Source organism: Melozone crissalis, unplaced genomic scaffold (genome assembly GCF_028551555.1).
Source record: "Melozone crissalis strain CALT ecotype California unplaced genomic scaffold, PUWL_Pcris_2 ptg000016l_1, whole genome shotgun sequence".
In the NCBI taxonomy this organism is placed as follows: Eukaryota; Metazoa; Chordata; class Aves; order Passeriformes; family Passerellidae; genus Melozone; species Melozone crissalis.
Window position 1 is genome coordinate 42,520,954 of NW_026535794.1, and position 17,372 is coordinate 42,538,325.

Consider the following 17,372-nt stretch of genomic DNA (forward strand, 5'->3'; position numbering starts at 1 on the left):
CAGGAGTGTAGACTCAAGAATATAGAGCTGGATTTGCAAAAAAACCCCTCTCCAAAAAAACCACAAAGGTGCGAGATGCATCTGGAGAATGTGAAAGGATAAGAAATGTGAATAATTGCTTTTAATGTGGCTAAAGTTTATTAAGCTGAGGAGTATGACATTGAGATTTTAGTAATTAAACTTCTACTACTACAGCAGAGATATTTAATTTTACTCTCTCTCCTCAAGTGAAACTCTTACTAACATCCATTTGAATGCTTCAGTGAACTGAGCACAGCCTGTAACCCTGGCTGTAGCCTCCACTCCCAGTTAAAACTGGAAGCTGGCCATCTCCACAGCTGGGAGTTTCAGCCCAATTTATTCATGAGCATTCGCTATATTGTGTGCTCTGGTGTGATGAAGAACCGCATAGTCTGACTGATTTCACACTTTCTTAACCTCCTCATGTGGCATATCATTCTCCAGCCTCTTGTAGTGGTTACAAGATATTAAACTCTCCACCTCTACTTTGTTGCTTGCCTATCTTGCGGCATATCTAAGAGTGTTCATTACAAAAATCAGAATATAATTAAATAATTTAATGACAATACAGACTCAGATATTTTGAATGCTTTATATAAATATTAAAAAACATTTATTAACAACTTAACAACTCCTCCAAAATGCTCCCCCTCCCTCCCCCATTGCTCTTTATAAAACACCATAAAACTATCAAGGTCCTACTTCCAGTTTCTCACCTCTGTCCTGCATCTTGAAACTCTCAAAATTATCAATACTTGAAATAAAATTGTGCTAAGTCTTCCAAACCACATTATTCTGTTTTAGTTACAAGAAACTGTCCATACCCAACAAAAATAAGCTTTCCAAGAGCATAGTGTGAAATCAGTGAAAACTGAAGAAAGATTTTCACAGAGGGAATTTCTCATGTATCCAACAACATACTGAAGGAGCACAGTGTTGTCTACTCCAAGCTGCTGAGCACAGCACAGGGAAGGTCTTATTTGCACATTTTTCCGTCTCTCTCTCTCTGTAAACAGGTAAACATACATTTTATTTCCTATATGAAAAAATGATACCAAATATGTTGTTTAATGTCAAACAGAAGTCCTTTCAGCTTAACTTATACTGGGAGAAAGCAAAAATATGGATATTGCCTACTGAGTGGCTGGCTTTGCAAAACTGCATTGCCTCTGCTGTACTAAACGTTATTCTTCAGGATACTTTTTCCATCTTTCCAGGCTCGTTTCCATTCCACAGTGGGGTCTTGTCCTGTTTGGCACATGGAATTTCTCTAACCAAAATACTGAGAATGTTACTGAGTGTTACTCTGGCCTTCTGATACACATCAAACTGATGAGAATTGCATTGTATTTCACGTGGACCCAGACAGAACAAAAAGTGAAATACAGGACTTAACAGCAAAGTTGTTTCAGTTGCCTACTGGCTTATCATGGTGATAAATGGAAAAACACTATATTGACACAAACACTAGAAGCCTCAGTTGTAACAAAACTTCTGGGGAGCTTGCTTTGCCTGTTAATATAAAACATGACTGAGATTACATCCTATCAGCTGAAGATGATACTCAGGAGATGGAGCCAAAACATTGCAAATATTTTACACAGTTCCAAGTTAAGCTTGAAGGTCAATGATTAACCTTTGTCTGAAAAATAAAGCAACATTTGGAGTTTTGTTCTGGGGATGATCTAAGTGAAAATTCAAGGCTGCTTATAGATGAAAAAATTCTGCTGTCTCTAGAACATCACAAGTTTTGAAGCCACACAAAGACAATTTTGTCCTTCTGTGTCTGTCAAACACACTATTAGCCACATCGGGTACCACTCACAGAAATGTGGGATTTAGCTGAGGTTCAGATAGCCTCTGGCTTATTCCAAAGGAGATTAAGCCACAAAGGATCTTACAAGAAGTAATTAGCAAAACTGACTTTGCTTCTTACTACCAGTTTTAGTTTGTTGGAACCTTTCAAAATTGCTCTTTACACTAACGCTAGAGTGCTTGCAAGAGCATCAGTTTAGATCCCTCACCTGAAACCTGATTACTTCTTACCCAGTCTTTCAGCTACTGGGAAGCAAAATCAGCAGAATCCAGTTCGATTTTACCAGGTGGACACCCTTACAAATGGCAGAGCTATCTTCATGCATGTGAAGGGGTGGAACCCAAAGTCTGTTTGGACCAGTGCCAACTGTACTCTAAGACTGAGGTGAATGGCTTCTACAGAAATGCCATCTGGTACCACTGGTACTGGATCTACCATTTTTTACAAGGCAGGCAGATGATCCCTACAGAAGAATGATACCCTGTGAAAAAACAACAGTCTCTATCCTAGCATTTTTCTGTACAGGTGGCACAGGAGGAAAGTAGCAATCTTGGTGGTCACCAGATTCAATTCTCTCTCTTCCAGTAGCAATTCCCTAACAGACTGGATGAGAAGTGGTATTGAAAAAGTTCAGGACCTGCCCCTCAGGAGGTCAAGAATCCAACAACTGACAATCAGATTCATGACATCAGATCAATGGCATAAACCACAACACTGGAATGGCAACCTCCCCTAAAGACAAAAATCCCTGACACCAAAACCTTCCTCTCAACCATCCAGTACTAAGGTCATGATGGCTTTCATGATTTAGAGCTGCAAAGGACTTGTGAAATAATGCTGCAGGAATTGGGAACAGACTTATGCTACTCCAAAGGAAAGATATTTTTCAAACACTGAGGTCCTGTGCCCCCATCTTAATCTCACTTATGATGGAACAGCCTGAAAACTCATGAACTTCTACACCCAAAACAGCTTAAGTGTTCAGAACAAAAGGCTTTAAAGGGGATGGAGAGCAGACCAAAAGAGCTGTATTACTGGCAAGTGTGTGAAGGCTGGTGCCAAAAATCTAAACTAACAACACAACAAAATTGGTGAGCTCAGTAAGTATCAACTTTGACAGAGGCTGTATTGTTTTGTCATGAGAGGTTTTCTGGTATTAAATGTTTGGTTCTTCTTATTCAGGCTGTAGAATGTGTCTTATGCAACTCATGCTTTGAATGTGATTCAGGATTTTCAGGTGGAAAAAAAGCAGAAATCCTGAAGAACCAGGAATGGTGAAACAAGCTTGCTAGAAGTCTCCATCTCATCGTGCAGTTGGCAGAACCTAGAAGATGGGCAAACCCACCTCTCTCTAAGAGCACAATCAAGGGAGAATGCAAGTTTTCCTGTTCAGTGGAAGCATCCATATATACAAATGTGAAACTATACACAAGCTACTGTCTGCTTCAAACATAGAGCTAATTAGATTATCAACTAAACCTTCAGCTGTGAGCAATGTGTAGGCGCTCAGTTCTGTGAAGAAAGGTATCCTAAATCAGGCATATCTCAAGTGATTTTGAAGTTATTTTATTCTCAGTGCTTTTTCACTGGGCTTTTGGAGCAAAGAAATTAAGATCTAAGGTGCGAACAGTTGGGACAGTGACCTCACAAGTTACTGTAAGGCAGACAAAAGTAAATAGGTATTACTTCTACAGACTATGAATGAATGTGGAAAATGTTTCACTCAAGAACAGCAGATGCACTCAACCAATGTACTTACCTACACTTTTATCTATGCTTATATTATACTTATATGATCACCTGCTGGGAGAAAGAAGCTAAGTGCTAATTCTTTGTAAGAATGGAGAATGTAGGTTCTGAGGCTGCAGCTTCCTCATTATCTGGTGATGCCATTGCAAAACATCTATATAAGTTAGTGTGATAGTTAGGGGAAAAATTGCTATTTCTGTGCTACTCTCTGCATTATCATCAATACAGTACTAAAAACCACAACTTGAGTTTGAAACCTTGCTGTAAATCAGTAAGGCACAGTCTGAACACAGTGGAAACTGTTTAGTAACTACTGGGACAACCAGACCTTCTCAGCCCATTTCATATTCTCCTGCAGCCATTTTAGAGCAGATGAATGCTCCAGTCTGTAAACTTCTTCCATATTAACATTCACTGTCAAATGCTTAAGAAAAAGCTTTGGATCAGATAAATGAGCTGCCTGGATCAGCCTCTCCACTGCCTCGTGATAGGCACTGTTATTCTGAACTGTATCTTCAGATCTGTAAGGGAATTTTAACAAATATAAAATTAGGTACCATACAGGCCTATGTGTCACTTGTCTATCATTTTATACAGGCAGGAAAATGACAAAAACATTAAAATAATGCCTTGTATTTTTCACTGATAAATATTATGCTAATTTCTAGACAGATTATATTACTGTTCTGAAGAATTAAAAAGTTATAGAAAGAGTATTTTTAACATCTTTAATGGTAATGAAAAATAGTAAGCTTTAATACCAGTGCAAAGTAGCTCTGCAATATCCACAGCACATTTAATGAAAATAAAAGTCTCTGGGCTGGAAGACTCAGTAAAGGAATGCAAACCATTTAATGAACTGGATATAGCAAGAATTCATGTACATGCTTGAATCCATAAGGTTCACTCAGTTTTGGCATGTAATTACTTTTGGAACAAGGTTGTGCCTAAGTGACATGCCTACATTTTTTGCAAAAGCAGAACTTACTATTTAAGAAAACAAACAGATATACAGTAGCATACACATGGGAACAAGAGATAAAAAACTTCTCACTTATCCAAGGAACAAAAGGAAGAGATGTATTCTTTGAGAAGGATAAGGAAATCAAGATCTATTACTTACATGATCACATGAATAAATACAATCAAAATGGTACATATCTGACAACAAACCTTTTCAGTATTATTTGAAGAGTCTGGCTAGTAGTCCTTGAACTTTGAATATCACTGGCATTTGAAACAAGAAATATTTCAATGGCCAACAGCATCTCAACTTCAGACAGGTAAGAGGGAATCTTCAGAAGTCTGTGATATAAATTTCCCTGCAGCTCTGGGTAGCAACCCAGTGATAAAGCATCTGAGAGTAAATGCAGAAAAGGAGGAATTAGGATCACCAATACTAAACACAGATCTCTCTTCTGTGTGACTAAATGTGGAAAAACCCCAACCCCAAAGCCTTAATGGATTTTACTATTTCACCTATGAAATGGCCTGACTGGAGAACACAGCATTCACACATAATATTCACAGTTGTAAAATGTTGGGATTTTTTTTCAATGAGTTTTATCAGCTATGATTAAAAAGCTGTGTCAGAAGTCTGGAGACAGCAAGTCTGTGGTAACACAAGTACAATTTAGGCAGGTCAGAACAGAAGCTGTTAATTATGGTCAAAGTGAGAGAACATTTGAACAGCATCTCCTGCTTTGTTCCCCTTTCTTCTGTCAAGTGATCCCAGAAACCCAACATAGCATTTCAGGGAAAAAAAAAAAGGGGATGAGGAAAAACTCTAATTCCAATGTTAACAAAACCAAGTATCCATGCCAGAAAGGATGTTCTCTTAAAGCAGTCTGCTAACCGCAGTGATTCTAAGACAGAATCAAAAAGTAAATAATGTGACTGTATGGAGAGACCCCCTGCAGAATGGCTCATCCAGTATTATCTTAGCTCAGAAATGGAGAGTTGAAAACAATTACAGACTATCAGTTTTTAGCTGAAATGAATTTTCTTCTAGTTGGGATAAAATAATTAGCTAGACTTCTCAAATCTTAAATATTAATAATTTTACCACCACAGAGATGCTGGTACACTTCTAGAGAAAAGTATCAGGAAATCTAATTTGCCTAGATGAAAATGTGAAGATGATGCACTTTTCAATCATTTCAGAGCTCACATACTTGAAATTCTGGAACTGAATGTAAAAAATTAATTTATCACAATTACATTTATTTCATGCCAGGTAGTATGCACTCTTTCTTATTTTCAATTCACCATTTCCTAGTAAGTATTTCTGGTTACAAATAAATTCCTGAGAGTGACACAGAAAGCAGTGTTTTTCTTTTTACTCATACTGAAATGTTATGAGCACATTATCTAAAGAATGTAAGGGGAGGATATTGTTCAAGAAGGAACTTACTTTTGTAATAGGTCCTAGCTTTGGACCATAAAGAACTTCTTCCCAAAGCTGTGATTAATCCTCTAAGTAAAACAAAATCAATAGCAATTTTTTTGGAAAGCATGAAGTCTACTGCAGAAGATGAGACCCCAAGGTTCTTGTTCTCAAAACAGGCATTTATCAGCTTGTTAAAAAGGCAGCTGTATTGAGAAGCATCTATAATATCTGAAATGAAATTAAAAATATTAACTACTGAATTAATGAAAATGCAATCTAGTTGAAGGATCATTTCTCAATCAGTACCTAAATCAGAACTCTTGTCCCTATCAGCAAGATGGAACAAGGTTGGGATAACATGAATGCTTTATTCATCAAAAGTCTTTTCATACAGTAGTTCGTTCACATTTTGAAGGACAAGTGTTAAGGTTCAAGTAACAATTTGCTGCCAAAACCAATAGAATCACATAAAAATACATTCACTTGCTCCAGCCTATAAATACAATCTTCATCTGATCTCTCAGATTTAAGATTTCCACCAATAAAAACCCCCTTGGTTTTCTGCTTCTACTCTTCCTCTGAACTGTCACCTTTTTGGCAGGACTGAACAGCCTTGTGGTATTTACCTCATAACTTGAAGAACTAGGTTCCTTTCAGTATTGTCTAAAGTAGATGGTTTTCCAACCAATCTCTCCTAAAATATCTAAAAGTGGCAGTAGACTGAGGGACCTACACACAGGAATCAGCTGAGGTTTCCTCAGTGGAGCCTAAGTAACTACATATCTCATTTTGAAGTGCTCATCCAAAATCTGTCAGATAAATTGAGCCTGACAGAGCAGTTGGTTCTTAACATGGTACATAAGAGATGCTTAGGTTAGCCAGCTCAGTTAAAGAAAAAAATCCCCACCTCATTCACCTGAAATTAAGATAAAATAAAATTAAAATATTCCTATTTTATCTCACTGTATAGACTGTACAGATCCTTAAAAATTTAATGAGTCTTTCTGTTGCCCTGCATAGTAACTGAGCAAAAGAGGACGGGTGTGTGTGCACATCCAAGAGTGTGTGCACAAGTGCAGCAAGAGCTGCAGAGCACAACACATATTTAACTGACACTATACTCTTTGGAAAACATAAACAGGCTTGTATAAACCCATCTTACTTCAGCAAACTTTAGTTAGAAAACAATACAAGAACAGCACAGAATCATCTGTTAAATTTTTAGCTCTTTACACAATATCTTTTTCTTTACTTACCAGAATGTTTCTGCAAACCCGGTAAGTTCTGCAGAACTTCAAATGCCTGCCTGTACAAACTCTTCCTCAAGTATTTGTGCACTATTGCACATAACAGATTATGTCGATTGAGGATGTCCATTTTATCACAGGGCCACAATGGTGCATCTGTGATCCACTCTGACTCTGTGGCAAACAACAGTGCGGTGTTATTTCTAGGAACTGGAACTTCTGATGTTGAGACTTTGAGCCATTAAGAATGTACTGTAAATTGTACCATGACACAAACTTCAGAACTGCACAGGAAGTGCAGCTTGACTTATTAATAATTTGTTTCTCATGACCAATATTCCTTACACAGATTCTCTGAACTGTTATATTGCAAATCATCCCTTTTGTGAAGTATCACTGCAGTAAAATGGACTGTCAGTGGCACATGTAGATATGTATGTATCAATGTACAGCCTTAAAACTGAACAGCAAATTTACATCCTCAATATCACTTTATAGCATACATTCTATTATTTTTACTTCTGAATTTCTTCTATTTTCAGCAGATCTGAGTTCCAAAAAGCCATATGTAATGCATAAATATGGTTCTGTTCTAAAGCAATTATGCTAAATGAGGATCCTATGAGGTGCAAAGGAACATTGCATGGACCTAAGGCAGAAATTTGACACTGAATGTCCCCTGGTTCAAAGGAAAACTCCCAGCATGGGACAGCATCATTTTCCAAGCTGCACTCCTCCTTCATTATGGCAGATTTTTAGGTAGAATGGTGTTGATAGTAGAATACTGGGAAAGCATCTGAAAAAATTAGTTGTAATATTTCTTATACATATAAAGAAGAACATTAACCACTAAGATGATCACCTTTCCTTTGCCTCAGTATTATTGACTATATTTAGTAACACAGACCAGCTTGTAACTTTTATCTGAAATCTGTCATAGAAGTGAACTGTTCAAATTTAAGCCAAAATGGCTTACCTCTCAATACCCTTGTTGCTCCATCCAAATGTCCAGAATAAAGAAAGATTTCTGCGGCTTTATTAACAATCTGACATCTGGATGCTGACTTCCCTGCACCTACAAGTCCTTTCAAGAGTGTAAAATCTATCTGTAGCTCATGCAGTTTATCCAAAACCTTCCTTCCCTGGTGTAAGAGGGAGAGGGAAAGAGGGAAGGTCAGAGAAAGCAATGGTATCAGTGAACACAGAGTATATTTACATAAAATATAACAGACTTAATTTGGTGACACAGATTTATAGGTATTGATGCAGTTACCTGTTCCAAACTGAGTCAGGGGTGAAGTCCAGTAGAATTTCAAATGAAGAATTTAGGGGTTTTTTACTATGTGGACAAAAAAAACTCTACCAACCTATTGTTGAAGAGTTCCCAACACACTATTATACCCATAACATTATTTCTACTATATAATGTTCAATACAGTATTTTTAACATATTTTGTAATTTATTTTTATGTGCTTACTTTGGTTTAATATTTTTAATTTTGATTTCATTCAGTACTACACAATCTAAAAAGATCATACAGAGAATTTTCATTTTGCAACAGAGACATAATTGTTAAACTGAAATAATTACTCCAGCATAAGTCAAAGAAAACACTGATGATTGTAAGCAGCAGGACAATAAATGGGAAGAAGCTGGGCCTATCTGGCCAACACTGTAACAACCAACAACTTTATCATCACATTCCAGATTGCTATTTAGACCGGTTTTCTTCAGAAACTTCATCTTAACAACTTTTTGGCTGTTTGTTGCATGTTTTTTTGAAATACATCTGTTTTATGAAGTTTCCTTACCTCTTACAAAGAAAATTCTCTTCAGGACCAAGCAGCATACATATTTTACCCCTAAGAGCCACCAAAGCTCTGCAATAAAGGGGTTTTATGTTCTTGAAGGAAAAATGATATGAAAAGCACATTTTGAGTTTCAGGCAGTCCAAAATATTCATAAAACAGCACAGGGCATGTCCTAAAGCCAAAATTAACTTGGGCAGAGCAGGAAGAGCAAATTCATTACTATCTTACTTTCTGGTCTTACTTTCTGGACTACCTTTTGGGCAAAAAAGACATGGACCAAGTAGATACTAGCCCATCAGCCCAGGATTAGGGATTTATCTGATATATAATGGAGTGAAACAGGTAGAGAGAGGTAAGAATGACAGCTTCCTGAAGCAGAGATAAATTTGGGATCTGCCAGTTTTGATAAAAATCATTCAGAGCAGAACCTCATTCTCACTCTAATATGGTGAACACAGGTTGTTTACAAAGCTTTTTGAGCATCTTGGTCAGTAATCTCTTGAGAAGTAGGTTTGATACCTAACACAACACTCTCAAAGAAATAAAGATCTTTTGCTCTAGACATGAAAGAAATCATAGTATTCTAAGTATCTACTTTTAGTAACTCATGTTGTACAAGAATAACACTATATGTGCTTCTCACACATTAGGAGAAGAAATTAGGACATGAAGATGAATCTCCTTGAAATATCAGGGGTTATGCAATCCAAGATAAGGCTCTCCCTTAAGATGGACTGGAAAACAGCTAAAATGTCTGAAGGCACGCAAACACTATATGCTGAAGAAGACAGCCAAAACCCAAGCCAAATGAAACTCTTCAATGGGCATGTGAGCACTGCCACTCCTCAATGCCAAGAATTTAGATTCTCTCTTCTGTGGTCAGAAGTATCTTAACTGCTCTAACTGCTAAGTTTTATGGAACAAAAAACCCTTGAGTTCTACTGCAGTATTACTCCAGTGCTAATGCAAAGACCCCCTCTCCTTCCCTTTACTCTTAAACAGTACCACACTGTGCTGCAGCTTGAAAGGGACCTGCTGAAGATGATTCAACTCATGAAGGTGATGCTTAATGGTTTATCAGAACAGGCATCCTGTCTCTAGACTAAGCACCTCTACATATATCTCCTTGGCTTGACCCTGGAAACAGATTGAGCAGCTCACAGGTTTATCACATAACAGAATTCCTGAAGGGCATCCCCTAGAGACAGCCGTACAAAAGACAATTTAATTCCTTGATGTGAACTAGGAAGGGTTCCCAGATGGTAATTTTCACAGAAAACCCAACCCAAAACTTCAAGAGACAAAAGGGGACTGAGAGCATTTCCTTCTATACATAAAAATCATCCTGTATGGGATGACAAACATCCCTGAGGGCTTGGGGATTGACCAAGGGGGGAGAATTCATGGGATGCTACACATCCCAGTACAGCATAATTATTAGCTGGAAGGTCCAGGCCCAAATTCAGAATGGCATCACTCACCAAAACACAATCTAAAAGGACTGGGGGTTAATATTACTTCTTATGCTATCACTTTTCATGTTACTTTCTATAAGAGATCTAGTTTGGTACGCACTGGTTCCTTCCAGGAAGGAGAAGACAAATTTAACATTGAAATGGATCTTACTGCAGTGAAATTATGACCAATACTGCCTGGAGCATAAGGAATGTAAAATATCCAGTCAAAAGTCTAGTCTCTTAGACCTGGCCCTGTGTAATGTTTGATAGCAAAGGTTTGATTGTAAAGGTATTTCTTTGTGACCACTGGAGTTTTACAAGATTCACGGAACTTAGAAACTTAGATTCAGTGGAAGAAAAGCACTTCAGCAGTTCTGGGGAGCAGGGAGATGACCAAGCACAGATGTGCTATACTGATTTTCTGTCTTCCTGGCCTTATCCATTCTATTTGAGGTCAGATGCAGAAGCACTAGTGCAGGAAATTGCCCAAACTTCTCTAAATATCACTTCAGCTGGGAGGTCTCAGAATACAACATGATTGCCAGGTGGAAGAAAGTAATGTTTCTGGGAAATAATGTCATCAGCACCTCACCTCAGAATCTCAGGAAGGCCTGTCTCTTAGTTCAGATTCAACCTCAGCTCAGAAAAATCACAAAATGAACATGAGCAATCAGTTTGTAGGTTGTAAGACCAAGTTATGATAGGCTCCATAGAAGACTACTGCTCAGAAAGGCACGATAAATGTGTTGGTCCAGCTGGACAGTTAGGAAGTACTAAGACAGCAGGGAGGCAGGTGGCACACCCAGTCATTCCACTAGAGAAACCAGTTTAATATCCAGAAGAGAAATTGCTAATTCTTTTTCTCTTTTTCTTCCAGTCAGGCTCCTGTAGAACTGCATACCTTTATCCACTGCAGTACTTTGTGATACGAATACATTACGCTTATCCCAGTCCTTCCAATGAAAAGTCTGTCTGCTTTATTATGCTGGGAATTTTTCATTACTGGAAAGAAAAAGAATAAGGCTTATTTGTTTATTTATTTAACATGTAAATGCAGTTTTAAAGAAATTACACATTTCAAAAACACAGTAATTTTGAAAATACTAAATGCATTTTTCTGAAATGTTTGCCATTGAAAGCAGCAACTTCCTAAGTCTTAACATCAGAAGGAGAGTAAATAACTATAGTTTATTCAGACAGTATTTCATAGTAGTCCAAGTCACCCATAAAATGATTGGACATGTGATGGCATAATTTAGTAACATCACTATTTGTAAAGTAAGCTTTACATTTTATGGTACTACGAAGAAATTATGGCAATTGCAGAACTGAGTAATTACAACCTCTTTGGAAGCACTTAGAATTTTTGAGCAGTGGTCTCAAAGTAGGGTGTGAGTACAACAATCCATTCAGCTGTGGAAAAGAAATATTTTTTTGTACTATTAGAAAATAAAAAAAAAGTAAAATACTTTAAAATACAATGTTTGTTTAATATTTAGCTCATATTTGTAATTCCTGTTTTTGTGTACAGTTTATAGAGAATTTAATATATTGGTGTAGTAGCACATGTATATAACATATAAATAAATAAATTGTGGGTCACTGCTCAAAAATTCTTTACTGATAGAGGTGCCCATCAACTGGGAGACCACTGCTCTAGGAAAGACAGACTAAGTTCCAAGCTCCAACAAAATCTTCTCCCTCTGTCACAATTTGAAACTTTTTTATGATATGAAAGTCTGTGGTCAGAAAGGATATGTCACATATCTGGAATAAATATTCATTATGTTTTAGTAGATAATACAGGTTGAAAAATATCTAAGTAATCCTTTGCAAAACGATTTAATATTCCACTGACACTTCACCAAGCCTCAGTAATCTGCAAACTCATTAGGAAGAATGATACAGATATGCAAATGAAGGGGCATAGGGAGGAAAGAGGCAAGAAAACCTGCTAGAACCATTAAAACATTGGGTTCTCGAGCACCCAGCCCTTGCAGAAACCATTGATTCTTTGGAGAATAAAATAATTCTAAAAATCCAATTTACTAAAAAAAAAAGGTAAAAATTATATACATGTCGTAAACTGTTCAACGTGTTTTAAAACACACAAGGACATATATACTTACAGCAGTAAAGCTTATTTATGCTATTAATATGATGTAACATTTTCATGTGACACTTTTCATGAAAATACTGAAATACATTTGCTGTTGTTCTGAGCATGGGCCATTTTTATTGAAAGACCATGAATTCTGGGCTCTCTTTTTGATTTCACAAAACTCTACTGCTCCTCCTTCTGAATCTTCCTTAAGTGTAAGCATTTTATTTCTACTGGAAAACAGCTTGTACTGAACATTACAGCTGACAGTATTTACACCTCAAAAGATTCAGAATATTGTAACATAAAATTAACTAATAATCAGAAAACTATATTAATTATTTTTATATCTTTTAAAACCCCTATGAAAAGCACTTCTTGCATCTTAATTTTACCTATATCAGCAAAATCACAAAAAGGGACTCCTGGTCTGTTTGCCTCAGAATCCTTGGTTAGAATTTCAGCAATAGATAAAAACAATTTCTGAAGATCCTCAAAATGTTCACATCCAGTTCTTGCATTAAGATACAAAGCTCCCAGCTTGGTCCAATCCCTTTTCTCCTTGCAGTGCTGAAAAGGAGGTAAAGGATAAATATAAGCAAACCTGCTTCCAGAAAACCAAACAGAAAATAAGGTGAAATTTGAGATATGTACCTGGGATAAGACTTAAAGGAGAAAAAATGCAGATGAAATGCTACTGCCAAGAACATTCATGGTCATATGGCAGTTACATGTTGCCAAACTTGCATGGACTGCTAATTACTTCTATCCCTCAAGAAATTAAATTCCTTTTTTCATGTCATGACCCCAATTGAGAAAGCTCATAACTTATTCATCCTATTTAGGAACTGGCATTTATTCAGTATTTTTTTTCCCATGATGGATGCTGAGTTTATGGTTATTTTCTATATGAATTAGTCTTTTGCTTGCCAGATCACTTGATGACTTTGGTGTTAAAGAAGTAAAAAAAATCAGTACTGTTTTTTCCCTTTTTATATTTCAATCTCTGCATCTACACAGTATGTGTGATAATATGCAAACTATATTATAATTGTGCATAATGAGTAATCTGACCTTGAACATGAAAGACACAAGCATCCAAATAAAGAATGTTTTACAACATTTTCTTATTCTTTAAAATACTGCTCAATGTTGTCAATTGCTTTGACAATTTTCTTATCTATTTTTATACCAGATATGAATTCTATCTGCCAAATATTGTATTAAATAAATTTTTGGTGAAGAGTGATGTACCACTACCAGTTACAAGCACAACAAATGTAAAGCAGAGGAAATAACTGCTTAAGTTACAAAATCTTTCAATTTAATGCAAAATGAAGATAAAAAACTACAAGTATGTAAATCAAAAGACTGACATTACAGAAGGGCCAAAGACAGTTTTCTCCTGCATGTTAACTCTTCCCACACATGGCTTTGCATAAGCTCATTATATTTGATAATAAAGCCCACTAATTAAAAAATGTATAGAAATTGCTATTTCATGTAGGTTTTAAAGAAGTCACGAAGAATGCACATACTGTACCTGAATTTCAGCCACTGCTAAGTTGAAGTCAAAAATCCATGTCTTTTCAAAATATCTTTCCTTAATTCTTCCATAAGAAAAAAAAAGAATACTTGAATTTTAACACATCCTATTGAACAACAAATTATCAAATATGAACATTAAATAGATGTGATTTTTGATCCTATTTGCTTCACATTACATAAACTGCACACTGGAAATGCTCATTTAAAATCTTGCCAAGGGAAGTTAGCGATGTATTAAACAAATAATTGAGCAGAGCTATTTTCACAGATGCTGCACATTTGGTTTCCACTAAGAATCAAAGGTATGTTTATGAATCACAAATTTAGTTTCTCAACTTTTTTGTGTGTGTATTTGAGGCAGATGATACAAAAATGAAAAAGGATCACAATCTGGTTCAAGAGATGGGGAAGTATTAGCAGTTTTTGAACAGATTTGAGGTTTTGTCTAGCATATCCCAGCAGTACTCAAGAAATGACCCTCCTCCCTAGTAGTGTTGGCACAAATGTTTATGTAGTCACACTGTAAAGGAAACTAGAAAACTACTTCAGATTATAACTAATCCTAGAAGGGTTGTTTATTGCAGAAGTACCATTTGCTGAAGTGGGTAAAAGATATATTAATATTATAAATTATATATTATACCACGATGTTTCTAATTTGGCTAGTTATATGAACTTCTATCACAGCCGGCAGCAAATTGTACAATGGTGATTGATATGGAAAAACTAATAATTGTGGTCAGAATCTAAATTTTGATTTAACAGTGCTTGGTCTTTAAAACACAATAGATTGTCAGCGCTTTAAAATACATTTGGGCATGATATGATAGTATTTTCATTCAACACATCTTTTAAGGATTCCACATAAATTTATAAAAAATAGATGCTGAAGAAGGAGCTAAGCAGCTATAATTAGAGAATGGCTTCTTAAAGACACACCTGGACTTTATGTTCAAGACAGTACTCATTTCCCAACTGGAAACTTGCAACTGGCGAAGTAACTTAATAATGTAGTCAAAATGTTCTAACTCAAGGAACATACCAGCATCAACGAGCTGTAATATCAAACAAGGTAAGAAAAGTAAGCATATTAAAAGTTGTGATGACTTAATGCACCTTCAGAGGTAAATGGCAAACAACATTGGGAAGAATACATTGCAGTGAATCTCAGTCAAAAATGAAGGAATAAATGAAAATCTATACAATGAATTCAGCTACTCACAATAACATTTTTCATATTATTTCAGTACTGGTTTTTAAGTTGATATGTCTGAGTTTTCAAACAGGCAATATGTGTAAATACAGTATTTCAGAAATTCCAACAAGCAGCAGTAGTACAAATGAAACTCATACCTTACAGAGGGTACTGATTAATGTAGGCACAGCATTTCTTATATTCAAAGAAGCCACATGCTCAAAAACTTTCAGAAGAACTTCTACAGCTGGCTAATATAGACAAAAATAGCACATTTAGTTTTTCAACTCCCTTCAATTAGAAAGTGTAGAGATTTTGTAATAGGGTATTCTGAATTACTCCCCTCACCCAAGATTTAAGTACCAGAGTAAAAACAAACCTATTACTATAAATAGCATAGTGCTCAAAAAACTGAAATTATGAAACTAAGATTTAAAAAATATTACAAAGTCACCTACCAGTGTCTTGATTTGTACAATTACATTCAATATCTGAAATACTTCCGGCAACAAACAGTTGTTGAGCAATGACAGAAGAAGATCATTCAGCACTTCAGAAGCAAAATCTACACCAGGAGTAACTTCTTTGTAATACTGCACAAATATCTGGACTGAAAAAGCAATTAAATTGAATTTCACTTTGGGGTTAACTGATGCTAACTATTTAAACAAGTTATTTCCTTACATTTTAGACACAGTGATGTTAATTGTCCAAGATATTATGGAACAGGGATAGGAGAAATATGAATGAAAGGATCCAGTTTGAATACAGAGTTAACCTTCCAGAACCAAACTGACTATTCTGAAATATGTTGTATCATTGAGCTGAGCACTGTAAGCTCGCTAGGTTCCCAGCAAGTTTAGCTGATTTGGTGCAGCACAAGAAGAATGCACAAACCCAGGTTAGATTTGGTACATGCATCAAGGTAGTAAGGCCTCTCCAGACAGGAAGATCTAGGAAGTGCTGTGTTACAGTGGATGGTCTTAAAACCTGTTCCAGTGCCACCCTTCCTTGACAAACATGTATTGTGGCCTGCTGGTATCCAGTGTTACCCACATTAAAACACTCGTGTTCAGCATGGGAACACTGCAGCACACAGAGCAGCTGAATTCCCCATTCTCATTCTGCTACACTCTAAGAGGCTTTCAGAACCTTAAAGACTGCTCAGGACCGGTGTAAAATAAATCACGGTCCAGAGTAAAAACAAAACAAAAGTCCTTTCTGAGTGAACTCAAAGGCTCAGATGGGCCTGAATGAACTGCAGTCCCTAAAATGTGTTAATCATAATCCTTTGCATACATGGTGTAAGGACCAAACTAAATCTGTTGGGGGTGGGTGCAGTAGCAACACTTAATTTCAAGAGCTTCCATTCTCACCTTTTTGGGTTTCTGATGTTTGGCCAGGGTGTTCAAAAGCACCTTAATAAAATTTAGGTTCTGTTAAACCTCCTACCTGCCCTATTTACATATTTCTACTCCCAAATTTAGTTACAGTCAGGTATATTCATTTTATGGGGAAGTAAGATTTCTAAGAACCTCCTGAGCTAAGTGCTTATCTAAATTTCTAGCCTTACTGGGAAACAGAACCACTAAAACACAGGGATTGAATGTATTCTTTAATTTGAAGAACTTTTTATTCACTGTTGAAGTGGCAGCCATTTCTCTTTTGACAGCCTATTTAATTTGCTTTAAATAAGCAAAGTAACAAAGATCATCAACAGCTACTGCTGTACCATACCTGCACGTTTTAGGAGGCCTGATTCTTTGATACTAATGTATGTCCTAAGAATTGCCATGCAAATCTGTAAAAAAAGAAAAAATTATAGTAAAATGTAACTTCAGTTTATGCTGAACAAAAGAACTACTCACAAGCATGAGTTCTATTATATAATGAGCTTTACACTGCTTTCATGTAAGCCATACATACTGATAAATGATTTAAGAAGGTAATGGGGTCTGTAGGCAAAGGCTCTGTCAAATGGCCAGCAAATCAAACTGAAAAACAATGCAGATGCAATGTTTGGGAAAGAGGCTGCTG

The 17,372-nt window shown here is 36.4% G+C and overlaps 1 protein-coding gene across 1 annotated transcript in view; it reads right to left on the reverse strand.

Annotated features, from left to right (window-relative positions):
• Nucleotides 1–1,134: 1,134 nt before the first annotated feature.
• TOPAZ1 (testis and ovary specific TOPAZ 1) overlaps nucleotides 1,135–17,372 on the reverse strand; it is a 39,052-nt gene continuing 22,814 nt past the window's right edge. The window contains exons 11-23 of the mRNA XM_054274222.1: nucleotides 17,073–17,136; nucleotides 15,794–15,945; nucleotides 15,494–15,586; nucleotides 15,080–15,195; nucleotides 14,136–14,202; nucleotides 12,988–13,162; nucleotides 11,393–11,493; nucleotides 8,199–8,364; nucleotides 7,232–7,396; nucleotides 6,000–6,203; nucleotides 4,760–4,943; nucleotides 3,915–4,107; nucleotides 1,135–1,289 (exon numbers count right to left, since the gene is read on the reverse strand). Of these exons, the coding sequence (XP_054130197.1) occupies nucleotides 1,206–1,289; nucleotides 3,915–4,107; nucleotides 4,760–4,943; nucleotides 6,000–6,203; nucleotides 7,232–7,396; nucleotides 8,199–8,364; nucleotides 11,393–11,493; nucleotides 12,988–13,162; nucleotides 14,136–14,202; nucleotides 15,080–15,195; nucleotides 15,494–15,586; nucleotides 15,794–15,945; nucleotides 17,073–17,136 (1,764 nt within the window). The 3' untranslated portion in view covers nucleotides 1,135–1,205. The remainder of the gene's footprint in view (nucleotides 1,290–3,914; nucleotides 4,108–4,759; nucleotides 4,944–5,999; nucleotides 6,204–7,231; nucleotides 7,397–8,198; nucleotides 8,365–11,392; nucleotides 11,494–12,987; nucleotides 13,163–14,135; nucleotides 14,203–15,079; nucleotides 15,196–15,493; nucleotides 15,587–15,793; nucleotides 15,946–17,072; nucleotides 17,137–17,372) is intronic.